Below are 27,372 nucleotides of genomic sequence, written 5' to 3' on the forward strand. Positions count from 1 at the left end.
CAGTGCGCATGATCCTGGACTTTGGGTCATGCGCACTATTTCAGTTTGAAGCCAGGACGTGTACACCCGGCTTCATAGTGCCCATGACCGAAAGTCCAGGATCATGCGCACAGAGCTCAAATCCAAAACTCAGACACGATGGCAGCAGAGAGGTGAGTGTGATCATCCTCTAATACTGCACATTCATTAGCATGATAGCACACCCACAGGGACATACTAATATGCTAAGGGGGCCAACTAGCCAAGGGAACTAACACCCTCATGACTAGTCCATGCCCTCATTAGCATATCATAAAGAATCTTTAGAAATACATTTTCTAAGGATCTATTTTTCTATGCTACAAGAGGCAGGGACGGTTAGGCAGGGATTTGACATATGTACCCAGAATTGCTTGTGGGTCTGGGTACATATTGGACCTGACAGATTCCCTTTAATTATTCATGTAGAATAAAAAATAAATTGCTGCTTCTTCTCTGTTACTTGTACAGTATGTAAAGGTGGAGAAAATCTGATATGGGATTTTTTTTGGACTTGCTGTTTTATTTGTGATTTTGTGTGGTTTTTGTTCCCCTATTGGCAGCAGTGACAGGGTTAACACTTTTCCAGCTCACAGATGGGGGGTGGAATTGCAGAGTAAGGGAAGATCATTTCTTGATTCTAGTATTTGGTGTGAGATGAGGACAAGAGGCTCTCAGAGGAGCAGCCGTATTTGGGTGAGTGCAGACCAGACCTGGTAGTTCACGTCTCCAACATCAAGCAACAGCGGGCACAGTTCTCTGCAGAGCAGGTAAGCTGGGGCACCTGTCAGAAAGAGGCTTAGGAGTGCGAGTCAAGGTTTTGGAGGTCGTTGTGAAGAAATCCAGGCTGGGGCACATCAGTAAGGAGTAGTCAGCTGGAAGATAGACCGAAGAAACTAGTTTAGGTACAGTGATCACAGCAATGCACATTGACCCACGTGGCCTTGTACTCGTTATATGGAGGTCCTCAGTGTATTCTGTTATACCAGCATAATATTCTACATAAACAATATGCTATTGTCCGCAGCTGTAAAGTTGGTTCCTCTGACATGTTTGCCCATAGCTCCCAACTGGGCAGGATTCAGTGTGTCTGTCCCGATTTGAGAGCTCAGTCCCGCTGTCCCGGCAGTCAGGGCTTTGTCCCGACTTCCTCTTACCTAGCCTAGCTCCATAGCTCCTCCTCCTCGAAACAACATATTTCTGCTCATAAATTAAACAGCTCTCTTAGGCCTTGTGCACACGGTGCAGTTTTTTTTAAAGCATTTATTGGTGCAATTTGTGGCCCACATCTTCAAAGTCAATGAGAATTCTGAAGAGCTGTGCACACGTTGTTTAGTTTTTCCTTGCAGTTTTGCTTGCAGAAAAAACTGTGGCATGTCAATTCTTCTTGTGTTTTTCTCCCGCACATTTTAGCCATTCATTTCACAAAAAAAAACATTACACAAACAAGTACCCATAAAAGAAGGAGTTGTTTTTTGTGCACCACAAGATGCATTTTTTGGGGGTTTTGTTGTTGCCGAAAAATTTCTGCACCAAAAACTCAGTGTGTGCAAGTCTTGGGGCATTTTTTCCTGTATTTTGTTTTTTTAGTCCTTCCAGCCATTGATTTTGCAAAAACGCACCAAGAATGTATGTTTTTTTGGTGCATTTTTCTGCCACAAGGTGCATTTCTTGGTGCTGAAAATTTCTGCACCAATATTTCAGCGTGTGCACATAGCCATATCTGGTATCCTTCAGACTCCGAACCTATGAAATCCTTGTCTGTAGCCACTATACACACTGATGGAGATAGAGTAGGAGGATTTGGCATAGCTGATCTGTAGTATAGGCAGGAAACCCAGAAGCAGAATATACAGGTACATAGAGATACATCTGTACATAGTAAGGTATCGCTATTTACCAGAATTCTAGAGGTGAACAAATATTCATATTGTTTTATTCCTATAAAATTACTAAAAAATAATTTAAAAAATTTGCAAACATTTGAGAGGTTGGCGGCCTCCCGTCCAGCTGCTGGGGATGCCGAAGGGGAGAAATTGGTGCACTCTGTCCAGCCGTCGGGGACACCGAAGGTGAGAGATTGGTGGCCTCCCGTCCAGACGCCGGAAGGTGAGAGATTGGTGGTCTCCCGTCCAGACGCCGGAAGGTGAGAGATTGGTGGCCTCCCGTCCAGACGCCGGAAGGTGAGAGATTGGTGGCCTCCCGTCCAGACGCCGGAAGGTGAGAGATTGGTGGCCTCCCGTCCAGACGCCGGAAGGTGAGAGATTGGTGGCCTCCCGTCCAGACGCCGGAAGGTGAGAGATTGCTGGCCTCCCGTCCAGACGCCGGAAGGTGAGAGATTGCTGGCCTCCCGTCCAGATGCCGGAAGGTGAGAGATTGCTGGCCTCCCGTCCAGACGCCGGTAGGTGGGAGATTGCTGGCCTCCCGTCCAGACGCCTGAAGATGAGAGATTGCTGGCCTCCCGTCCAGACGCCGGAAGATGAGAGATTGCTGGCCTCCCGTCCAGACGCCGGAAGGTGAGAGATTGCTGGCCTCCCGTCCAGACGCCGGAAGGTGAGAGATTGCTGGCCTCCCGACCAGACGCCGGAAGGTGAGAGATTGCTGGCCTCCCGTCCAGACGCCGGGGACCACTGATCTTGACCAGAGTCCCGTGAGGCAATCCGCTCAGCTCTAATCCCAAACGTCCTGGATGCAGCCGACCGTCCTGGATTGGGATCTGCGCCCTCAGTCCAGGGCGTCTGCTGAATGTCTCTCACTGCCCCCGCCCCTCTGACAACTCCTCCTGCCAGAGTAAAAAGTAATGGCAGATAGATTGGTGTGGTCAAAAGTTGCTGCATCAAAGTCAGGGAGCCAGCATAAGACATACCAGTATGTCACATGTCGGTAAAGGGTTGAAATACATTTGTACATATATATTCCATATACATTGTGTTCTCAGGTGTGGATAGACTGCAGAGCATAATAAGGAACATTCATTTCTCAGAGAATATTCGAATCTTCCTTTGAATTCTGCAAATTTTGCATCTTTTCTATGAATTAATTGCAGTTTTGGCACTCTTTAATTTTATAACTTTGTGGCTAGATGCTGGTCTGTACTGGATGATGACCCAAACGCTGTTATTTGATTATTTATGTCTTTTTTTTTTTTTTGCTTCCCCCCCCCCCCTGTTTATACAGAGGAAGCCATAAATGATAAATACTTTCTCTACTGTATGTTCCAAGTTCAATTCAGGCAAGCTGTTTCCTGTGCCACCTAGTGAAGGAATCTGGGTATTGCAAGTTGTTTATTATTACACTATAGCCAGACTGATGGCGTGGACTGGGAAGTTTTTGTGCCGGGTTTTTATTGTAGCAGCAACAAGGCTGGACTGGCCATCTGGGAATTCTGGCAGTAACTGCGAGATGGGCTGACCCCTACTGCTATCCCTTGATGTTGTTGTGTCGCCCTGTGCCCCGTTACCTTCAGGTCGCCTCAGGGTCTTCAGGGACTCCACGTACTGGATTCTTCTTGTCACAGGTAGGTTGACTTCTATGGGATTTGTGACGCCACTCTCGGTATAGCGGTCAGGGCGACCGCCACTGCAGTTTAGGGGACACCTGGGGCTGATGGTAGGTGCAGTTAGATGTGGTGGCCTCCCGAGAGTGAGGCTGGCCTCAGGGCCCGGTGTAGGTGTGTGGTACCACAGGTCGCAGAAGAACTCACACGCACAGCAGGGATGTCTTTCAGGGTTTTTACTCACTTCAGATGGCAGGGGTGAGTTAACCCGGGCGATGCTGTGATGCTCCAAGAGGGGAACCAGGCTCCTTCAGGCTGACTTAGGGGTGGCTGCTATATACGGATAAGGCTGCACATCAAACTTAGATAATAGTATAATGCCTCAAGCATATGGACAAATATTGAAATATACAATGAAAAATGCTACTTGCTAATTTGAACATGTGAATAATGAATTGCATACCTGCCATGAATATTAGGAAAAAGGAGATATTTAGCAATCGCATTGATCAATGTAACTGAGCCCCAAGGCCTCGTCAAGGCATATCTCTATATTGGGGTCCCTAGCTCTGTGACCCTAACTGTGTGTCATCTCATTGCAATTAAAAACTGCTATGGGTGGAGAGGGGTAACTAAGGACTTTCTTATATAGGAGATGGAAAAAACATGGCCATGTTTTTTCCATCTCCTATATAAGAAAGTCCTTAGTTACCCCTCTCCACCCATAGCAGTTTTTAATTGCAATGAGATGACACACAGTTAGGGTCACAGAGCTAGGGACCCCAATATAGAGATATGCCTTGACGAGGCCTTGGGGCTCAGTTACATTGATCAATGCGATTGCTAAATATCTCCTTTTTCCTAATATTCATGGCAGGTATGCAATTCATTATTCACATGTTCAAATTAGCAAGTAGCATTTTTCATTGTATATTTCAATATTTGTCCATATGCTTGAGGCATTATACTATTATCTAAGTTTGATGTGCAGCCTTATCCGTATATAGTATGTAATTTTTGGCTTGCACTCATAATATATATATTAGTGCTCACTTCAGTTATCCTATTCAGTTAGGGGTGGCTGCTGACTCGCCTTCCGAGCCCTCTTTTGTTTGTGGTCACCCAGACTTGAAGTCCTACGGGGTCACCCAGGGATGTTGCTTCCGCCTGTTCTCCCCTTTTCGGCCCGTTTGCTTGTAGCCTGGACAAGGTAACTCCGGCTGCTTTCCTCTTGTCACCTATGGGCCCTCTCGATGCTATGTGGCTGCGGACTCTGTGTTGATGAGGTGAAGGGTATGAAGTGCCCTCACCAGCAGGTTGAGCAGGCCAACTGAATGGGCCCCTGCTCTGGGGACCTGTAACCCCGTGCGGGCCTGGTTCACCTGGCAGTCCCCGTACTCAGCCACCTCTCTGCACTCCGGCCTCAGGTGGTTTTCTGGGCGGCACTACAAGGTGACCGTTCTCCCCCGCCAGCAACCACTGCACCTGCGGTGTCTGACTAGTGACAGCCTGCAGGGTCTGCTTCTTACGACTCCTCTCCCTGAGCTTCACTAACTGATTGTCTCACCACTACCTCCCCTCTGTGCCTGCCTCTGCAACATAGCAACCAGCCTCTCTACCACACCACTTGAGTGGAGATGGAGGCCACGCCCCCTCCTGGATTCCCCAGGGGTCCCTTCAAAGGTGAAAGTGGGAGACCTGGTTACTATGTGCCTGTGAGTTCACACCCCGGCCGGCCGCCGTGTGATCAGCTGATCATTCACAAAAGCCATCTGCCGGGCGATCAGCTAATCGCTCTCAAAAGCCAGCCGCCGGGCGATCAGCTAATCGCTCTCAAAAGCCGGGCGATCAGCTGATTGCTCACAAAAGCCGCCGCCGGTCGATCAGTTGATCGTTCGGCCACCGAGAGAGAGAAACATTGATTTCAATTACTAACCACAAGAACTGAGCATGCGCAGTGAAAAAAAAAGGATTCTGACGCTCAAAAAACGCTACATGCTGCGTTCCTGCCGCCCGACGGTCAGTCGTTCCACGACAGATCCATCACACAGCAGATGCAACGCAATGCCATCAGTCGCAATTGGTCGTCCATACAAGTCTATGGGGTAAAAACGCAATCCTGCAAATTATTTTGCAGGATACCGTATTTCCTCAAGGCGATGGATAGCAACAGATGCAAAACAACGCAAGTGTGAAAGTAGCCTAAAATATGTGGAACAATGAATATCAGAACATAGACATGCATTACTGCTATTAAAAAATTTAGATATTTAGAATAGACAAATGGCCAGATTTTATGTGAGCCCAACAGCCAGCGGCAAGGCAACCTCATTTTTGTTTGGTCCCTATCAAATGTTTTTTTCATAGCAGTAATGCATGTCTGTGTGCCGCCCCCTTGCCAGCAGCCGGCGCTGCTTGGATCCGGACCCACTGCGTGGATCGAGGGATCCTTCGGACGTGGGGGTCACGTGGACACGCCGAATGAAAAGGGGGACGTAGTTGTATGGCCTTGACCGTATTTGGTTCGTGACAACACCCACGGTGTATGGTGAAGTGGGACACCACCGCTGCTGTTGTGGGATACCCGGGGGAGATGTAATGGCAGCCGGATGTTAACCCCTCCGTGGGTAGGGATGGTTGCCCCGGGGCCCAATGTCTCTGTGCAGGGTATGGCGGTGGCAGGGGCTTGCGCGCCCATACGTAGCAGGGGATGTTTGGTTACTCACAAGTAAATGAACCACACGAGTATTTTGGTAAACCAAAGTGCTGGTTGCTGGCCGCCGCGGCCGGTTGTACTCTGGTCCCCCACTCGGGCTGGTGGTGGCCGTCTCTTCCTCTGCACTGGTTGTGGCTGTGTGTTTGGACTTCCCGGTATGGAACACGGGAGTCCGCTCCTGGCTTGCTGTGTGCCTGAGGAGCCGTGCCCGCTGACGCTGACCCGTGGGATCTATGGGCCCTGGCGGTTGCCCTATCCCTATCTGTGGGTGGTTGTCTGCTTTTGGGACTTTGGTTGGGACAGGACCTGTATTCCTGCCCTCAATCGGTTGATTAGCTAGGCCGTTGGTTTCGGTACTGGCTTCAGGGTTCGAGTACCTCCTCTGTGCACGGTTTCCGGTCGGGTCTCCGGTGTCGGTACCGGCGGGCTCCAACCCTGTCCTGGTCCTCCTCAGATCTGCCGAACCATTTTCCCGTCTCCTGCTGATGGAGACCACCGTCTACCACTTAGCCAAGGTACCAGGGCTCCGACCCTGGCACCGTTCAACTTGAACTTCTCCTCTGCTGGAGCTACACCTAGCTCCAGCCCACACTACTCTCAACTTGAACTACAGACTAGATCTGCCTTAGACTGACTGTTTTCCCGCCCTGAGCTGTCTAGTCCCCTAGGTGGACATTCCCTAACCGCCTGGTCCCACCCACTGGTGTGTTTTTCTTGCCCTGAGGGGGGTGGCTAGGGTTTCAGGTCGGCTGTATGTGACCTAGTTGAGGGAAGGTGTTATGCGGGGGCCTAATGTGTGACTACCTGGTTTTGCCAGGGCGTCACATCTGTATTCCCATATTCATTATTACATATATCTTGGCACTGCAGAGTGCAGCTGTCTCCTTTTTGTTACTATGTTTCATGTTCCGTTTGCACCTGTTCACATTAGAAAGGTAGAAAGTGCCATCAGTTTTTATTCTTAGATTACAGGGTCATGCCTTCTGATTGAGCACTCCTGCTCTTCAGCCTCAGCCGATTTTAATTCTCCATTTGCAGGTTTCTGTCCACCCATAAATTGTAGTTTTTCTAACCCAAAAGAGGCATCAGTTTGATAGGGACCAAACAAAAATGAGGTCGCCTTGCCGTTGGCTGTTGGGCTCACATAAAATGGGCCGTTTTTGTATGGTAAGTATCTAAATTTGTGCATGTTTTTCATAGCAGTAATGCATGTCTATATTCCCATATTCATTGTTCCACATATCTTAGCACTATTTATTGCAGCTGTCTCCTTTTTATTACTATGTTTCATATTCAGTTTGCACCTGTTCACATTAGAAAGGTAGAATGTGTCATCAGTCTTTTTCTTAGATTACAGGGTCATGCTTTCTGATTGAGCACTCCTGCTCTTCAGCCTTAGGTTATTTTAATTCTCCATGTGCATGTTCCTCTCCGCCCATAAATTGTAGGGGTTTTTTTTTTAACCCAAACAGAGGCATTAGTTTGATAGGGACCAAACAAAAATAAGGTCACCTTGCCACTGGCTGTTGGTCTCATATAAAACTGGCCAGTTTTGTGTGCTAATTATCTCAATTTTTACATGTTTTTTCATAGCAGTAATGCATGTCTATATTCCCATATTCATTGTTACACATATCTTAGCACTACAGAGTGCAACTGTCTCATTTTTGTTACTAGGTTTTACGTTCAGTTTGAACCTGTTCACATTAGAAAGATAGGATGTGCCATCAGTCTTTTTCTTAGGACAGGAGCCTCAGTCTGCTGTTAATACAGTCATTCTGCACATAGAATGTCTGTGACAGGGTATGCGACAGAGCAGTAAGGGACGCCAGGCCGAAGAACAATCCAAAGGGTTTTATTGGCACCACAAAGATAAAGCAGCAAACATGAATATAAATCCTTAAAGTCTGCAAGGAGTCCACAACAAAACAACAGATCCAGGGGCGCCTCCCGGTATTCCGATGCCAGGGAAAAAATGGCAATGGTCCTTATATGAGTTCCTTGAGCAACAGGGTGAACAACAAAACACAATCTCCAATCTGTAACAGTCCATACACAGGCACTAGGATCTAGCCTCAACTATAGATCCTAGTCCTTCTCCAGCCGAGATCCAACTAACTGAACTAACATTTGTCTCATTGTTCTCCTCTCCTGGGATCAGCCCCTAAGGGGGGCAGAAGGGCCCACCTCCCCTGGACATTTGATACATGAAAGGACTCTAGACGTCCTGGCTCTGTTCTGTCTACCAAGTTGTGGATTTCAGGAGTCCCATACTGAGAATGACAATCTCCCACCAGAAGCAGTACAAAGGAGAGACAGACTATTACACCATGAGCACAGGCGGGGGAGGGACACACTGTTACAATGTCACACTCTCGGGAGCACATGTGCTGCCAAAAACGATGGATTTTAAAGTTTATTAAAAGTTTGTAACACTTGATGAATCCTTATTTTGCTCCTTGTATCAGGTTTCTATTGACCTATTGGTATGCGCCCACACAAATGTCACTCCTAGTGAAGCACATTAGAGTTTCCACACAGCATTATGCCTCCTCAGTGCCCACCACACACAGAATGTGCCCATAATACAATTACCCCCTCACCCCCCCCCAAGTATAATGCATCTGTGATGCCCTGGCAGGGCCAGGTAGTCACAGGTAGGCCCCTGCATTACACCTTTCCCTCACAAGGAAACACACAGCCAACCATTAAAACCCTAGTCACCCCACTTAGGGACTGATGGACACACCAGGGGGCGGAACCAGGTGGTTGGAAGACGCCCACCGAGGAGTCTAGACAGCCCGGGCCGGGAAAACAGACAGATGAGTTTGTAGTTCAGTTTGCAGAGGCGTGTGGGCTGGAGCTAGGGGTAGCTTCAGCAGTGAAGTTCAAGTTGAGCGGTACCAGGGTAGGAGCCCTGGTGCCACTGGCTAGGAGGCAGACGGTGGTCTCCGTCAGCAAGAGATGGGAAGACGGCTCGGCAGAACCGAGGTGGACTGGGACAGGGTTGTAGCCCGCCGGTACCTACACCGGGGACCCGACCGAAAACCGTGCACAAAGGGAGGTACTCAGACCCTGAAGACAGCACCTACTGGAACTGGTTAATCAACCAATTGAGGCCAGGACTAGAGGTCCTGTCCCACCCAAAGTCCCTCATAGAAGACAACAGCCCACCAATTCAGGATAAAAAGTCACTGCCAAGGCCCAGAGATCCCACGGGCCAGCGTCTGCAGGCACGGCTCCTTAGGCCACATCCAGCCGGGAGCGGACTCCCAAGTTTTACACCGGGAAGTTCCATTTGACACAAAAAGGTGCAGGAGAAGGACAGAGACCACCAGCCGGGTGGGGGATCCCGAACGCAACTGGCCGCGGCACCGCCCACCATCACCTTGGTTTACCAGAGACTTGCGCATTTTACTACTGACAGTGAGTACACCAGCACTCCCTTACGGTTGTCATTCCCCCTTCTCCAGAGCCATCGGGTCCCGGGGCCACCATCCCTGCCCACGGAGGGGTTAACATCTTGCTCCACAACATCTCCCCCGGGCGCCCCGTAACAGCAGCGTTGGTGTCCCACTTCACCACACACCGTGGGCCTAGCCCGTACATCTACGTCTCCCCCATTTTATTCGGCGTGTCCGCGAGACCCCCGGGTCTGGAGACCCTCGAGCCACCACCCCTGAAGGCTCGGACCTGAGCAGCGCCGGCTGCTGGCACGGGGGCGGCACACATCCACAAAACTCCTTGATGCAATATGATGATCCCATAGTGGCCCCCATACAAGCGTCCCACTCGCCAGTGTCCTTTCACATCTGTTTCTCTGCTACTGAGCTCATCTTTGCTGCCCAGTGATTTGACCGGAGAATTTCACATGACCGGTAGATCCTTCAGTCTATGCCCAGATGTAATGGAGGAGCAGGGATGTGATGGCTCTCTGCTCCACCATTGTATTAAACTGCAGCTGTCTCCAGGGGGCACAGTTGAAGTCCTGACGAGAGAGGAACGAACCCAAACAGTAAAAGTTTAGGCACTTTCCCCCAAAAAAATAATCAGTGTTCAAATTTGGAGTTCAGGTTTTTCATGTATGCTGCGGACCGAGGTATTGTGAATATCCTGCTGACTACACAAAATATGGTGGAGGGCACGGGGCAGGCAGCATTAGTAGTTATGCATACAGGGCAACAACCGACCAGAGCACAGCCTGTCATTAACCCCTCGCCTCCTCGTTGCTGCACCACACACAGGAGGACTCCATAACAGTTTCAGACGACACCACAGTCTCTCACTTCTTCAGAGAATAAAGTCCAGTCTCAGTTATTTCTTAAACACATTAACTTTCTGGAATCTTCACAACACCTTGGTCCGCATCCTGCCGGCACCGGTAACCGTCTCATGGGGGTTCCTTCTACTCTTCCCACTTGACATAATTTCACAGCAATCAGTATCTCTGACACCCGGGCTCCTCCTTCCCTCACTACACTTCATATCCGCACAGGGGTCTCTCCTTCATGCCAGGCCATCCAGACATACCCCACTACCAGGGGGCGCACTGACCTTTCTGTGAGTGGGGCTTCTTAACGTCTGACTAAACCCCTCTCTGTGGGGGACGCGGTTCCACAATTTGGACAGAAACCCACACTTCGCAGCCGTGGGGGTGACCCATAGGGTCCAAATCATCAAAATAGGGGGATTCCTACAGCTTCATCTTCCTGGGGACTCTCCTCCTTACCTCTCCTTAACTTTCCCTTATATAGTCCCTGTTCTCCTCTTCCTGCCTAACCAGGTCATGCACACTGCAACACTGCCACCTGCTTGCCAACTATACAAAGCATTTACAGTTACAGGCCATAAGTGTGCCAGGTACAGATGCAGAGATGGGCCTAACTCTTCACCACATTACATGTTAACCACTCAAGCGAGCATCGCTGTGCTCAGGTACTCAGCCCCGTTCAAGCCGCTTGCAGTCTCTTGCTCCCACTGGGGGTGACAACTCACCAGAAACAGCCATAATAATAATAATTCATAATAATTGTATTCATTTATATAGCGCTATCAATTCCACAGCACTTTACATACATTGGCAATGCAACAAGGCTCTAAAAGCAAATGCACTATCAGGATGCAGCAGCCCACCATGATAAAGGTGGGGGGCAACACAGATGCAGAATACTGATGATACAACCACTCAGCCTATCATATCATGGATGGCGTGGTTACTGGTATTAAACAAGCACACAGATGGGGTTTGCATAGGGCGCCAGTCACACAGGTACGTATTTTGGTCAAAATATGAACAAATATCTCACATTAGTATGGGCGTTATCAGTACACTGTTCATTGCATGTGCCTGTGTGACTGGTGCCCTATACAAACCTCATCTGTGTGTCTAATACCAGCAGCCACCCCCTCCATGATATGGTAGGCTGAGAGTGGTTGTCTCATCGGTATTCTGCACCTGTGTTGCCCCCGCCTTTATTGTGGGGGCTGCTGCTTCCTGCAAGTGACTCACCCACCACAGGGCCTTAGGTGACTCGGTGTCGGGCCGGACTAATCCGGGGTAGTCAGCAGTGGCGGGGCCCGACTCCGTGACCCTGGTGGAGTCAATTAAAATGTGGCGATATTGGGGAGGTGATGATAATGTTTATTTAAGATTCGTGACGCCACCTGTGGTAATTTGCAGCTATGAAGCCGCAGCTGCTGGGAGGGACCTCTGGGGTTGATGTTATGGCAGCTAAGGTCTTTCTTGCTCTCCACAGGTACAGCGGGTACCCCTGGGCAACATTTGGGTGCTTGGTAAAGTCTATGGTGTTTAATGATGAAGTGCAGATAAACCAGACTACACAGGGCTTGCAGTCAAGATGTTTTACTCACTCTTCAGTCTCAGTACTGCAGTTGACCGGTTACCCACGGAATGCCAGGATCCGCTGTCCGGGGCCGCCGCCGATCCCGGATAGGTCAAGGGTCAGTCCCGGTGTACCCCTTTTGTTTGTTTGTGTCCTTTTCTGACTGGCTTCCTAGCCTTCGACTGATTTAGCTGGTCTCTGGCCTCCACCACAGGGCCTATACAAAGGGGGCTGACCTCAGTCGTATCTTGCCCCCTTCACAGGGGATCTGTGGCGGGTAGTGGCCCATGGCGCTTGCAACGATCTCCCAGGCCTTCGGAGTTACTTTTGAGGAATTGTCTTTCTTCCCTCTGTCTAGGGACTGTCCCTGAATGCAGCCAGATCCCTCCACCCGATGTTGTCAGTGGAACAGGTCACGGGACTATGGCCCTTCCGTGGCCCTGGAATCCTTTCTTTCTTTGGGTGTCACCTGGGCCCAACAAGACCCCAAGATCTTCACCAGGAACCTCCTTCTGTCTCTGTCCTTTCTGTCTGCTGTCCTCTCCTGACAGCCCACCTCCTCACTCACTCGCTGTCTCTGACAGACTACTCTTCTGACTAAACTTGAACTTCCTAGTTCCCTTTGTCTACTCTCACTTGCTGACTCCTCCCACACACCCACTGACTAGGCCCCACCCACACCATTGGGACCAGCAATGGGACTTACGGCCCTATGACTAAATCTATGGGGGTTGCTGCCACTATCCCTGACCCGGTGTATGCCTACCAATTGGTGTGTGCAAGTTTTGTCTGTACACCGGCAGTTGACCCCATTCTTACCTGGGATGGGATACCACACCTCTGGCGGAGATGTAATATCTCTGTGGCGACGGAAGCCTCAGGGGCGCCACACTCCCCCACAGCAAATCCCAGCACGTCCGCGGGCTGAAACAAAAATACAGTGGTGTTAACTGCAAAATTTTTGTATGCTGTAATAGCAATAAACTTTTCATCCCTTTATGGGAGGCACTTTTCTTGAATGTTGCAAAACATTTTAAACTTTAGAGTCTTTGGTGCACTTTACTGTCCAAATGCACAAGTGCTGTGGAATACTTTCCCACCATAATTCTGGTAGGGTGCACAACTGGTGCAACTATTTACATATTAGAGTCCTGGCCACACATAGTTCAGTGGCCCAGTTGTCCATCAACATAATTATTTATATCACTGAAAACACACGATATACATATAACCGCCGACCACCTTAAGTCCAGTGGCCCGGTAAACATAAACAGTGGGGGGGTAGGGACATCTTCAAAAAGAACAGGGGCCAAGGATTCAGGAAAGGGTGGCTTCTTCAAAAAGAACAAAGGGAGGGGGCTGAAGAGGGACTATTTACATGAAATGTCTGTTCATTTAGCAATCTTCGGGCTCATCTTCTGGCAGCACAAATGCCAATGCCAGGTTGGTTTGAGTCCCTTGACTTGTGATGCTCAAGCTAGGGCTGCAAGAAGAGGGACTGGTGCTGCATCCTCCCGGTGGACATGCACATCCAGGGCATACCACCCTCGGGTCCCCATTAAGCGGGTGTACTCGACCCGGTCGCCGATTTTGACGTTGCGCCCTGGGTGGCCTTGATGTAGGTGCTCTTCTTTGTCCCGGTGGGACACAAAGATGTCCTTGCCCAGACCAGGCTCGCGTATAAAGCCCCAGCCTCTCTCTAAGTCAAAGTCTATAATTTGGCCCTTCCGGATTGGGCCGTGCTTGCTTCTCTTCGCCTTCCGGAATTCTGGCCCAGGTTGGCAGCCTCCTTCTTGGCCCAATTCGCCTCCCGGCGCTCTCGTTCCAACCTGAACTGCTCTATCTGCCGCTGGCACACCAGGGTCGTGGCCACTTTGGTCATCTCCGGCCGTAAGGGTACCGCCAGTCCACTCTCGCAGACCGGTGTGGCGTCCCAATTTACTCCGGGTGAGACTGCACCGGGCTCCCCAGTGGGAGGGCTGGGTAAGGGCCCCAGGAGGAGATCGGGGCTCTGCCTGCCGGGGCTCGTGCATCCGCTACCGGGTTCCGCGACGGCAGCCCAGGCCTTTAGGCAATCCGCAGCAGCCTCTGGCTCACCAGCAGGGGGACTAGGCAGGAGCGCTGCGGGAGATCCCGTGTCTAGCTCGGCGGGGGTGATGTTTCCCTTACCCGGTCTGGTTGCAGCGGTCTGGGACTCCTGGCTCTCTGCTCCACTAGATACAACCTGGCGGTCGCCTGCGCACTCCGGTTCAAGTGCCTTTTCCCGCCTGCCGCTCGGCGTCCTCTACGAGCTTCCGCAACTGGCGGGCCAGCTGCCACATCTCCATCATCCGGTAGTTCATGCCTGGATCGCACTCTTCCTCCCATGCCTCCCCGGGTGTACTGGGTCCTGAGCACCCTGCCATTGTGCTCCTGCAGCCTTCCCGGTTGCCGCTCGTGTCTGCTCTCAAGCGTTCGTCCCCCAACGCTCGGCTGCACCCTTCTCCACTCCAGAAATGGCACTTACGGCCCCATGACTAAATCTATGGGGATTGTTGCCACTATCCCTGACCCGGTGTATGCCTGCCAATTGGTGTGTGTGCAAGTTTTGTCTGTACACCGGCAGTTGACCCCATTCTTACCCAGGATGGGATACCACACCTCTGGCGGAGGTGTAATATCTCTGTGGCGACGGAAGCCTCAGGAGCGCCACAAAAGTGCATTTGTTATCTGACCCTTGTTGGCTGTTGCCTGGTGTGTTTTTTTAAATTTTTTTTTACTTTTAATTTATGTCCTATTTGGGGTAAAAACAACATTATCGGATGTAGTGTGCACAAAAAAAGGCAAACCGGAGCAGCGGCGATAAAAAACAAAGACGGCGGAGGGTCAGTATATGACCAGGGGGCTGAGATTTATAGCTCCACTACAGTCGTGCAATAAAAAAACACTGGAGTGCGGCTTTAAGTATTTTTCCAGTTTGTAATTCTCTGCTATTCACTAGAAGGAAAACGCATATGTCCTCCTCTGAAGCCTGGCTCTGTCCCAACGTAAGCGATCCAGGGAATGTGCAGGCTGCGGACCTCAAACATGTGGACTATGCCGTATGAAAGCCGTCCAAACTCCATATTCTAAGTGGTTGCATATATCTTGGCACTCACAGAGGTCCCTGTATTATTTTACATGTATATTTTACATCATAGCAGCTTGCACCTGTTCACACTTGTTTTTTTCCTTTTGGAGGGGCTGGCCAATTTTTGTTTTTTTTTGTTTTTTTTTATTTGTTTTGCTCTGTTTGTTTGGTTTTTTTTGTTTGTTTTTTCTTTTTTGTTTTTGCTTGTTTTCGCTGTTTTTGGTTTGTTTTGTTTTTTTTGCTTGATTTTGTTTTGTTTTTTTCTTTTTGCTTGTTGTTTTTTTGTTTTTTTGTGTTTTTGTTTATTTTTTTAAGCCCCATCTAAAGGAGCCTCCCCATTTATCATCTTGGAGAAAACCTGTATCTTGCTCTGAGTTTCTGTCAATTTATCTTCTTAGCATTTTTATTTTAGATTCACATTTGAAGTTTTTTCGTTGTTGTTGATTTTTGGTTTTTTTTTGTCATCTACATTCTCTATTTACCTTTTTTAAAGGAGAACTGCAAGTAAAATGATTTTCTGATATCTTGTAAATAAAGTGAAATCACTTTACTGAAGTCTGGCCTTAGACCACCATTGATTTTGGTAATAGAAGGGTTGTACAGAGCAATCAGACTACTTTGGTACCACACAGGGGTCATTGAAATATAATTTGTCAGCAGTTTTCTGCTATGTAAACTGAGATCAGCATGATGTAAGGGCTGAGAAACTGATTCCAGCCATGTGACACTTACTAGACTGTGTTGTTGTCTCAGTAAAATCAGTGTTTTATCAGCAGGAGGTTATCACTACAGGACTAGGTGTCTGGTGCCATGTAGTACTCCTGCTCTGTATAACCCTGTCTACACCACTGATTGGCAGTTTTCTGTGTGCATTGGCAGAAATCTGCCAATTAGAGATGTGGGCAGGGTTATACAGAGCTTTGCTAGATCTGCGTGTCACGCTATGTACATGGCATGTGCGTTCAGACTAACAGATGTCTGACGCACCATGAAAAACACACCACAACAACACCACTAGCAAGGGGGACACTGGAAATACAATAACAACGGTAGTCCCTGGTGTGGCGCCCTGGGCAAGCCAGGTCGTCACAGGTACTGCAACACACACCCCCACCCTAAGACAGGCACATCAGCCAGACACAAAATCCTTGTTGCCTCCCTCCAGGGGCTGATGTCCACACCAGGTGGGGTGGAGCCAGGCGGTTGTCCCCACCCACTGAGGAGTTCACAGTCCTGGAGGCGGGAAAAGGAAGGCAGATCAGTTAGAGAGGTGGTAGTGGAGGAGCAAACTGACCGTGTCCGGGTGCGTGGCCCGGACACATACTGCAAGGTTGGCAGACGGTGGTGGCCGTCTGCAGGAGAGGCCGATCAACGCGGAACCGTAGGACCGGGGACGGGCGGTGGCCCGCCGGTACTGAACCGGGGAGCGAAGTGAAGCCAGCACACACAGGCAGGGCCTGCGGACCCCGACCAGGCTTGGAGCCGCCGTTAAAGGTCAAATCCATCAGTGACCAGAACCCCAGGGGTTTCCTAGCAGCCAAGACCCGATAGAAACCGTCCGACCAGAGAAAGGAAATACAGCTACCGCCACAGCTAGAGTTCCAAGGGCCAGAGCCTGCGGGCAAAAGGGGCTCCTCCGGCACCTATACGCTGGGGAGCGGGTTACCGGTGGAAAGCCATCAGAGCCGAACACATAAACAGGTGCAGGGAAAGACAGCCGCCATCAACTGTCCGGGAGAAGCCACAGCAGCCGGCTGCGGGACCCGTCCATCCAGCCGTTTGGTTTACCAGAGACTTTGCGTGTATCTGTTGCTGAGTGAGTACACCAGTGCCATCCGGCACCGCGCCGCGCTGTCCCCGCGACCCTGCACCTCGCCAGCCCTGCTTCCCCGTCACCTCACCGGGCCCCGGGACCACCAACCCCTACCCACGGAGGGGGAAAACATCTCAGCTGCTCCCTAACAACGCTCCCGGGATCCCCGTCACCAGCAGCGGTGGTGCCCACCTTCACCACAAACCGTGGGTGGCGTCACGGACAAAATCCCCCAAACCAAACTACCCCTGTCACTCACGGGCGAGGAGCGCCGCTCAAGTCCCCGGATCCGGCCCACCGCTCGAGCCACCGAGCAGCCATCGCAGCAGCGCCGGACCCGTGCGTGCAGCGCGAGCAGCGGCGCACCCCCCCCGCCCGCGACACTGGCACTAGAGAGAGGGTAGATGGACCCCCCTGCCCTTACCTGCCACTGTACCCTGCACTCCTAGCCAGACCCTATACAGGTTTCTCACCTGTTGTTAAGCAGGAACCTGCAGCCCTGAGTGACCTTACAATAATCCTGGCTAGTGAGTGGGAAGGTAAGGTATAAAGTTGAGCTAGTACCTAACTATTTGTACTTGCTATACTCATAATGAGTACTGTCTAATACTCACGTATTCGTTCCAAATAGCGTGTGCAATGCAAGTCAATGGGGAATACTCGCAAAGTAATGAGTAACCTGAATGTCATACTATTTGTGCGAGTAGTGAACAGTGTGGAATTCATGTTACTCGTTACATTGGGAGGTTTTCTCCATTGACTTACATTGCACGCACTATTTCGAATGGATACGCGAGTATTAGACAGTACTCATTATGAGTATAGCGACTACGAATAGTTAGGTACTCGCTCAACTCTAGTAAGATACACTAGACCCACCGCTGCACTAATACAATAAGAGGAAAGGTGAGATAAATGGGACAAAAAAACAGAATGGAGAAGATACAACCTCAGGAAGAATCCACAGCAGCTCCTTCCACCAAGGCAGCCAGAATATAAATGGATTTATATTACAGCAAAGACTGTTGGGAAACCTAGCTACTTAAACCCCTAGGGGTGTGGCTACAGAGCAGCTGCAGCTGACATGCACTTCTGGGAAGCTGCTAGCACCAAGAGAAACGAAACAACATTTAAATATAGAGTTCCAGATGGAGATGAGAGACTCCAGTCCTAATGCTGTCACTAGTCTCCAAACAGAGGGAGATGACCATGACACTGCGGTAGAGAAAACTGTGTTTTTATAAAAATGACAGCAAACAGCTCAGTAAGTGACTCCGCTGGAATCAGGGTCTCAGCCCCTACATCATGCTGCTTTCAGATTAACAAAAACCGGATGACAGATTCCCTTCATTGATTAAGTTAATTTAGCAAAATCCCTTCTACTTTCACCATTTCTTATACGTATCGTTGTGGTGATTTGTTTGGGATAAGAATTAAAGGTTTTATTTTATACGTAGGATTATAATCCAAAGTATCTACAATACAGAGATCCTGAGAAAAGGATGACATGGAGACCCCTTTTAGCAGTCAGCAATCCTACATCGATGATTTTAGCGCCTCGGATTATTTTCAGACGTACTACAAAGAAGGGGAAGGCGTAATTTGTGGAGAATGGACAGATTTTGTACTGAGGAACCTTCATGAGACGTTCACTACAGGTAATGACAATACTGAAATGATTGTTGTTTTGGGATTATTGCTACAGAACCTGAATGTTGGGATCAAGCTTTATATTAGAGCTTAAACTTGGAGACCCTGTCAATAACATGTAATTGCTTAAAGGGGTTATCCAGCTTCTTTTGACTTTTTTTTTTTATTACCCTATTGGGCTACATTGGGGCAGGTAAGTAGGTAGTGAGCACTTACCTGCCTTGCTGTCAGCCCCTCTCCCCGGCTCAGAGTGGTCATGTGACCGCTCCTGCCGCGATTTTGCTGCTTCCGGTCATTTCATGTCAACATGGGCAGGACCATGTTGACATGCAAATCTGGAACAGCATGTCGCCTCCCTGCTGGGCTGTACAGTGCGATGAGCCCCACCCCCCTTCCCTGCACCCTCCCATACATTCCCCCGCAACTCTTACTCTCCCCGCAACCTCCCCCTGCACTGCTGTGGGGTCCGTGACCTGGGGGAGGGGCCTGGCGGCGGCTGCCGTGGTGTCAGCTCCAGCACCGGGCCCCCTGCTCAGGATCACACATTCAAATGTACCGGCATCGCAGATCACAGATGCCGGTACATTTGAAAGTGCTGATGAGAAGCAGCGCAGCTTCTCATCACTGTTCCGCTGTCTGTGCTCTCTTCAGCACAGCGGTGACGTCACTACTGTGCTGATATGACCAGAGCACAGACAGCATGCGAACGTGCAGGAGCGGCGGGGACCGAGGACGGGTGAGTATGTACTCCCTACATGTGTTCCCTATGGGGATGGGGATGGGGATGGTGGGGGTCAGTGCAGAGCGCCGCGTGCGGTACAGAGCCGTGTGTGTGTGCGGTGCAGAGCCATATGTGTGCGTGTGCGGTGCAGAGCCATAGGTGTGCGTGTGCGGTGCAGAGCCCTGTGTGTGTGCGGTGCAGAGCTCTGTGTGTGTGCGGTGCAGAGCCTGATGTGCGTGTGCAGTGCAGAGCCTGATGTGCGTGTGCGGTGCAGAGCCCGATGTGCGTGTGCGGTGCAGAGCCCGATGTGCGTGTGCGGTGCAGAGCCCGATGTGCACGTGCGGTGCTGAGTCCGATGTGCGCGTGCAGTGCTGAGTCCGATGTGCGCGTGCGGTGCTGAGTCCGATGTGCGTGTGTGTGTGGTGCAGAACCATATGTGCGTGTGTGTGGTGCAGAGCCATATGTGTGTGTGTGGTGTGCAGAGCCACATGTGGTGTGCGGTGCAGAGCCCGATGTGCGTGTGCGGTGCAGAGCCCGATGTGCATGTGCGGTGCAGAGCCCGATGTGGTGTGCGGTGCAGAGCCCGATGTGGTGTGCGGTGCAGAGCCTGATGAGGTGTGCGGTGCAGAGCCCGATGTGGTGTGCGGTGCAGAGCCTGATGAGGTGTGCGGTGCTGAGTCCGATGTGCGTGTGTGTGTGGTGCAGAACCATATGTGCGTGTGTGTGGTGCAGAGCCATATGTGTGTGTGTGGTGTGCAGAGCCATATGTGTGCGTGTGTGTGTGGTGCAGAACCATATGTGCGTGTGTGTGGTGCAGAGCCATATGTGTGTGTGTGGTGTGCAGAGCCACATGTGGTGTGCGGTGCAGAGCCCGATGTGCGTGTGCGGTGCAGAGCCCGATGTGCATGTGCGGTGCAGAGCCCGATGTGGTGTGCGGTGCAGAGCCCGATGTGGTGTGCGGTGCAGAGCCCGATGAGGTGTGCGGTGCAGAGCCTGATGTGGGGCTGTTATTTGCAATGCTGTAGTGATAACAGGTCAGTGCTGAGGCTGAATACTGACAGGGAATGTGTGTGCAGGGGACGGGCAGAGGGCGAGGCTGGACACTGGGGTGGGGCTGGACACTGGGGTGGGGCTGGACACTGAGGCCGGGCGGTGCCAGCTCTGACTGAGGTTTTGCACAGGAAGTGGTCAGTTTGCTTGTGCTGAATAAAAACAAGGAGCTGCAGAGAATAAAGGGTGAATTCAAGAGGAACAAAAGTTAGAAAACAAAAAATAACAATGTAGGGGTGTTTTATATGACAATACAGCACAGATTAGCTTACCAAAAGTTTATGTCGGACAACTCCTTTAACTGCTATAAAAGCCTCTGTGATCCTGAATCTGGAGCTGTTATTCTTCTTTTTTTTCCTGCACCTCTCCATTTCCCTTTTTTCACTGTTTGTAAATATTCTTGCAAACCAAGTACGTGTGATTATACAGAAGATGCCCATAAAGAGTTGATGATCACACCCACTTGGTAACAAGACTAGATTTATATGCAAGGAAAAAGGTCCCTGTGAGCGGAGAGGAACCCAAAAACCCCCAAAAACAACTCCAGATTCAGTAGGCCGGCGGCATTTACACCAGATAAAAAATTGCTACTTGTACATACCGTATTTATTGCAAATCTTTTAAATAGTATCAGTAACTGGATTTCACAATAGCAATTTATATACATTACTAAATCAATATCTCAGACCTGAGGGGGCTGGTGTACTTATATAGAAAATTAAAAAAAAAAAAAAAAAAAGAGGGGACCCTTAACCCCTCCCTCTCCCCGAACAGAATTTTTGCTTTTTTGCTGCAGGGGACGGACACCCGTAGACTCAACTTGTGTGCCCCCCTCTAATGAAAACTAGAATTCTGTTTAGCAGTTGAAAATCAGAAAATAAAGAATATAAATAAAATAAAATATAAATAAAGAAAATAAGAGTGAAAATCAAATGAATCAGAGCCGATCTGCAGAGCCCAAGAATGCAGATCCTTCCCTTTTTCTTCTTTTTTGTATAGAAGCGTTCAAATCCATGATGTGGCACAGCGTGATGAGCCTGGGGCAACGTTAATTTTGATTAATAATAAACCAACTTTTATGGTGATCAGAGTCCGTAACATTAAGTATTTGAGAACCGCAGAACAGTCTCCATGCAATAAAAACCCAATTTATATCTGCAGCCGGTAATGGGAAGCAAAGTGAATTTATAGGTATATTTTCAAAATTCCTCCAAGCAAAGTTTTATGAGTTTTTTTTCCCCCAGAGAGGCATTGTGCATGTCAAGAAGACTATGGATAGAGGGGAACCGGGGCTCCTATTCTGTCCCTAAAGCTAAGGGGCTCTATGCAATCCCTAATCTCAGGGATACTCCTAATAGTGGAGATGCCAGTCTCCTTCCTGGCCCTGCTCCTGATCTGATTCCCCCTCCTGGCAGGTAGGGACAGAACAGGAGTGTGATGAAATCCACAAATAAAGACAGACAAGGGAAAATCAAAACTCTGTCATAACACACACACACACACACACACACATACATACACACACACACACACACACACACACACATACATACATACATACATACATACATATATACACACATATATACACACACACACACACACACACATACACACACATATATATACACACACATATATATACACACACATATACACACATACACACACACACACACTCCTGAATCTCTATTCAGGAGAAAAAAATAAGAGCATGAAGGAAGCTACAAAACAGCAGGGGTAAACTCCACAACTGCATCAAGCAATGAGCACAACTTTCACCAGTAAGTCTGGAACACCACACCTCACAGACCAACACAGAATAAACTATAGATGGCATAGGTGGACAGTTTCAACCAGCATAAATAGGAGGGGAGCAGATAAATAGGAGGGGAGCAGATGTGATAGGCCTCCCCACAACATGCGACCAAAGGAGCAAGCAGACCAGCACAGATTAACTCCTGTTAGCCTGCCTATGAATCAGCACACAGCAGGTCGACACCTGAGTCTGCCTGTGCTGCTCCCAGACACCAGAGAAACCATCGTGACACGCACTTTCTTTGTTCCAGTAAACGCTTTTCAAAATCTGAAGCAGAGAGAAAAAAAAGAAAGAAAAAAACAACGAAACCTCATATACTTTGAACGTATGAGCAGCAAAATGGATTACCATCGAAATGAATAGGAGGAGTGTTTTAAGTAATATTTCAGGTGTTTGTAAAGCAGACCTGCTCCTAAAACCTATGTGTCCAGTTAGGCAAACAGCGCCACCCTTGTCCCTCTGCTGTTCCTGGTATTGCAGCTAAACCTGTAAGTAAAATGACCCTGGGCAAAAACTTTTACTATACAGTAGTAGTATATAGGCATCATAATGGGGGTCCTTTCAGTCCCTCTTCCTGTGGTCAGACCCCACGGATCTGAAAGATATAATCTGTCCTACCCGCTAGAATTCACAAACGGCTACTGAGGACGAGTGACCGTGTTATGATGTATTTATTACATGTACGGTACCATTTCCAAACTTAATCCCTATCTTCTACATTGTACACAGTTACCGGGGTCGCACTACACAAACTCTGTGTTCTTGTGATCTTGTGATATATATATATACTGCTCAAAGAAAATAATGGGAACACTTAAACAACAAAATGGTATTTTAGTGTTCCCTTTATTTTTTTGAGCCGTATATATACAGTATATATATAATTTTTTTTATTTTTTTTTTACAATTCCTTATTTAATTATTTATTTATTCATTATTATTCATTTTCAAAGGTGGAGTAAAAGGAGATACTCTCATTGACTTTGGCGCTGGACCCACCATTTATCACCTACTTTCTGCTTGCGAAGTGTTTGATAAAATTATCACCTCTGATTTCCTGGAGCAGAATCGTGCCGCTTTGCAAAAATGGCTGAAGAAGGATCCGGATGCTTTTGATTGGACTGCAGCTATAAAACGAGTGTGTGAGCTGGAAGGAGACGGGTATGAGGATGATTCCTAACTTAAAGGGGCTTTCTATGTGGTCAGCGCGTGTTTAGAAAGCTAATAGCACATATTTGCCTATTGCCATAATGTGCCGCTGGCCGGGTCCCCCGTCGGTCTCCTCTTTCGGGAGTTGTTGGTCTGGGATTGCTGCAGCCAATTAGTGACCTGGCCACAATGTCAACCAATGCATCATCACTGCCGCCACTAATTAGCTGCAGTTGTCACATACTGCCAGGAGTGTAAGGGCAGGTTGTGCAGACGAGTAGGGGATTCAGCCAGCGGTATAGTAATCAAATTTGTTCTATTTATCATTTTTAAAGCCCCCTCAGGTCATGTATAAATTCAAGAAAAGTTGTCGAAATTCCCCTTTAAAGAGAATCTGTCAGCAGGTTTTTGTTATGTAATCTGAGAGCAGTATAATGCAGAGACCCTGATTCCAGTGATGTCACTTACTGGGCTCTGTGTTTTATCAGTAGGAGATTATCACTACAGGACAACTGGCCTTGTGCCTCCTAGTACAACCCCACCCCCAGTACTGATTAGCCATTTTCAATCATTAATAATCAGTGATGTGGGCGGGGTTATACACAGCTCAGCATTCCTAGATCCGCAGCCGAAAAAACTCACTCTCACAACTGCTGCACCCAGTAAACAAAGAGATATACTGTCTCTGTGGAATCCGTGTCTTGGCCCCTACATCATGCTGCTGTCAGATTACATAGCAAAAACCTGATGACATCTGACTTCAGTCTAATTTCCAAGGACAAAAGTGAGTACACCCTAAGTGAAAATTTCCAAATTGTGCCCATATTGTGAATATTGTCTTTTGTGACCTCTTTGATGATTTGTTGGGGTAATATTGGTCAGCCAGTCACTTCTGGGAAAGAGGTTCACCACTGTTCCATGTTTTTGACATTTGTGCATAATGGCTTTCACTGTAGTTCAATGGAGTCCCAAAGCTTTAGAAATGGCTTTATAACCTTTTCCAGACTGATCGATCTCAATTACTTTGTTTTTCAGGATCGTGGCATGATGTTTAGCTTTTGAGGATCTTTTGGTATACTTCACTTTGTCAGGCAGGTCATGTTTAAGTCATTTCTTGATTCAGAACAGGTGTGGCAGTAATCAGGCTTGGGTGTGGCTAGGGAAATCGAACTGTACTTCCCAAGTTGTGATAATACAGAGTTAACTTATCTTTTAATGGGGGTGGCAAGGGCGCAGTCACTTTTTTACACAAGGGCCTGTAACCTAAGTGAAAATTTCCAAATTGTGTCCATATTGTTAATATTGTCTTTTGTGACCTATTTGATGATTTGTTGGGGTAATTTTGGTCAGTCAGCTACTTCTGGGAAAGGGGTTCACCACTGTTCCATGTTTTTCACATTTGTGGATAATGGCTGTTACTGTGGATCGCTGGTGTCCCAAAGCTTTAGAAATAGCTTTATAACCTTTTCCAGACTGATAGATCTCAATTAATTTGTTTCTCAAAATCGTGGCATGATGTTTAGCTTTTGAGGATCTTTTGGTATACTTCACTTTGTCAGGCAGGTCCTGTTTAAGTGATTTCTTGATTGAGAACAGCTGTGGCAAAGGAAATTGAACTCTGCTTCCCAAGTTGTGATAATCCACGGTTAACTTATGTTTTAATAGGGAGGTGGGGAGGGCGCAGTCACTTTTTCACACAGGGGCCTGTAGGTTTGGATCTTTTTTTCCCCTAGTAGATGGTGGGGGGAGTTGTGGAAAAATATGGGATATTAAAGTGTATATCCTCTAAAAATTCATAAATCGAGATCTGATTTAATAAAATATTCAAAAATGTAAAAATATTAATATGGGAATAAATACAATTTTATTTTTCTGTGTTCCAAGGGATAATTATGAGAAAAAAGCTGAGACGCTCCGCAGTAAGGTGAAAGAAGTCCTGAAATGTGATGCTCTGAAAACAAAGCCTTTCGATCCCGTTGTTCTGCAACCTGCTGACTGTCTCCTTACCTGTCTCTGCCTTGAAGCCCCTTGTAAAGACATAAAGTCATTCTGCAATGTTCTGAAAAATTTCAAAGACCTGATTAAACCTGGAGGCCACTTACTGATCTTAAGTATATTAGATGCCACTTTTTACTATGTTGGTAACCGCTATTTTTCCAGTATGACCACAAGAAAGGAGGAGCTGGAGGAGGCGTTTAAAGAGGCGGGATACGAGATTGAAAAAGCCATCTATGCTCCGCGTAACGATCAATCAAGGATGGACGTCTGTGACTATAGAGGCTACTATTATATTTGTGCCCGAAAACCAAAGTAAGAAGTAGGGAGCATCTTCCCGGTGTTATTACAGGAGCTTAAATCCTTATCGAAATCTGCTTTGCATGATATATAGATTAGATATATAGATAGAGATATAAAATATATATATATATATATATATATATATATATATATATGTATATATATAATATACACCGTATTTTTCTATTTTTCGCTTTATAAGAAGCACTTTTGTTCCCCCAAATTTTGGGGGAAGTAGGGGGTGCGTCTTATAAACCGAATTTACGGGGGGGGGGTGTACATTACATATATATATACTGCAGGGTCCGCTCTGGAGCGGTGCTGGGGGCAGGTGACAGCTGCGTGCGGTAGCGTTTGATCTCCTGCTCCCGCTCATATAATATGCACAGCCGCTGTCCAGCAGTGTGGTGCTGAAACTGCATCACGCTAAGGGGCTGGGGCAGCGGGGCATATTATATCTGCCTACGCCCTGCTTTGATCGCACATGATCCCCCCTGTGTTAATATGGCCCCCGTGCTGCTGCCCATAGTAAAATAAAAAAGCTTTACTCACCTCCAGTGCTGATCTTCAGTCTCCTGTTGCTGCTGTCTGTGATAAGGCAGAGATGATATCACTCTGCCGTGCCGATCACATGACCGGCAGCAAGAACCAGGAAGTAAGGAAGCCGGAGCTCAACTGCGAAGTGGGAGACACGGAGAGACAGCGCTGAGAAGGTAAGGAAAGAGTGTTTTATTTTATTATGGGCAGCAGCATGGGGGCATATCTAACACAGGGGAGATGTGCCATCTATAGGGGCCATGGGCAGCTGTATGGGGGCCATATCTAACAGGGGAGATGTGCCATCTATAGGGGCCATGGGCAGCTGTATGGGGGCCATATCAAACACCGGGGAGATGTGCCATCTATAGGGGCCATGGGCAGCTGTATGGGGGCCATATCAAACACAGGGGAGGTGTGCCATCTATAGGGGCCATGGGCAGCTGTATGGGGGCCAAATCAAACACAGGGGAGATGTGCCATCTATAGGGGCCATGGGCAGCACACATGGGGGCCATATCTAACAGTGGAGGTGTGCCATCTATAGGGGCCATGGGCAGCACACATGGGGGCCATATCAAACCCAGGGGAGGTGTGCCATCTATAGGGGCCATGGGTAGCACAGGGGGACGTGTCCCAGCACAAGGGGGCTATATTCAATATAACGGGGCCATATCCAGATTAAGGGGGGCTAATTTTAGGATGGGGGGCTATGAGGGACATAACCCTATATGATTTGCATGATAAGATGGACCCCATTTAACATTAAAAAAGAAAAAAATTATCTTTTCCTTCACCAAATTTGGGGGTGCGTCTTATAATCAGGTGCGTCCTTTAAAGCGAAAAATACGGGGTGTGTGTGTGTGTGTATATATATATATATATATATATATATCACAACCAAGACATACAGTTAGGTCCAGAAATCTTTGGACAGTGACACAATTTTGGCGAGTTGGGCTCTGCATGCCACCACATTGGATTTGAAATGAAATCTCTACAACAGAATTCAAGTGCAGATTGTAACGTTTAATTTGAAGGTTTGAACAAAAATATCTGATAGAAATTGTAGGAATTGTCACATTTCTTTACAAACACTCTACATTTTAGGAGGTCAAAAGTAATTGGACAAATAAACCAAACCCAAACAAAA

The 27,372-nt window shown here is 48.3% G+C and overlaps 1 protein-coding gene across 2 annotated transcripts; it reads left to right on the forward strand.

Moving 5' to 3' along the window:
- The first annotated feature begins 686 nt into the window (after positions 1 to 686).
- Positions 687 to 27,119, forward strand: LOC142257228 (indolethylamine N-methyltransferase-like). 2 transcript variants are annotated; one of them, XM_075329381.1, is made up of 4 exons: positions 687 to 788; positions 18,453 to 18,653; positions 23,189 to 23,396; positions 25,269 to 27,119. In XM_075329381.1, exons 2-4 carry the CDS (start codon positions 18,503 to 18,505, stop codon positions 25,696 to 25,698), a joined length of 789 nt encoding a protein of 262 aa, XP_075185496.1. In that variant the 5' UTR covers positions 687 to 788; positions 18,453 to 18,502; the 3' UTR covers positions 25,699 to 27,119. The 2 variants fall into 2 exon arrangements, with proteins under 2 accessions (XP_075185496.1, XP_075185495.1); XM_075329380.1 differs by lacking the exon at positions 687 to 788 and adding an exon at positions 3,324 to 3,535.
- Positions 27,120 to 27,372: the final 253 nt, after the last annotated feature.

Source organism: Anomaloglossus baeobatrachus, chromosome 11 (genome assembly GCF_048569485.1).
Source record: "Anomaloglossus baeobatrachus isolate aAnoBae1 chromosome 11, aAnoBae1.hap1, whole genome shotgun sequence".
In the NCBI taxonomy this organism is placed as follows: domain Eukaryota; kingdom Metazoa; phylum Chordata; class Amphibia; order Anura; family Aromobatidae; genus Anomaloglossus; species Anomaloglossus baeobatrachus.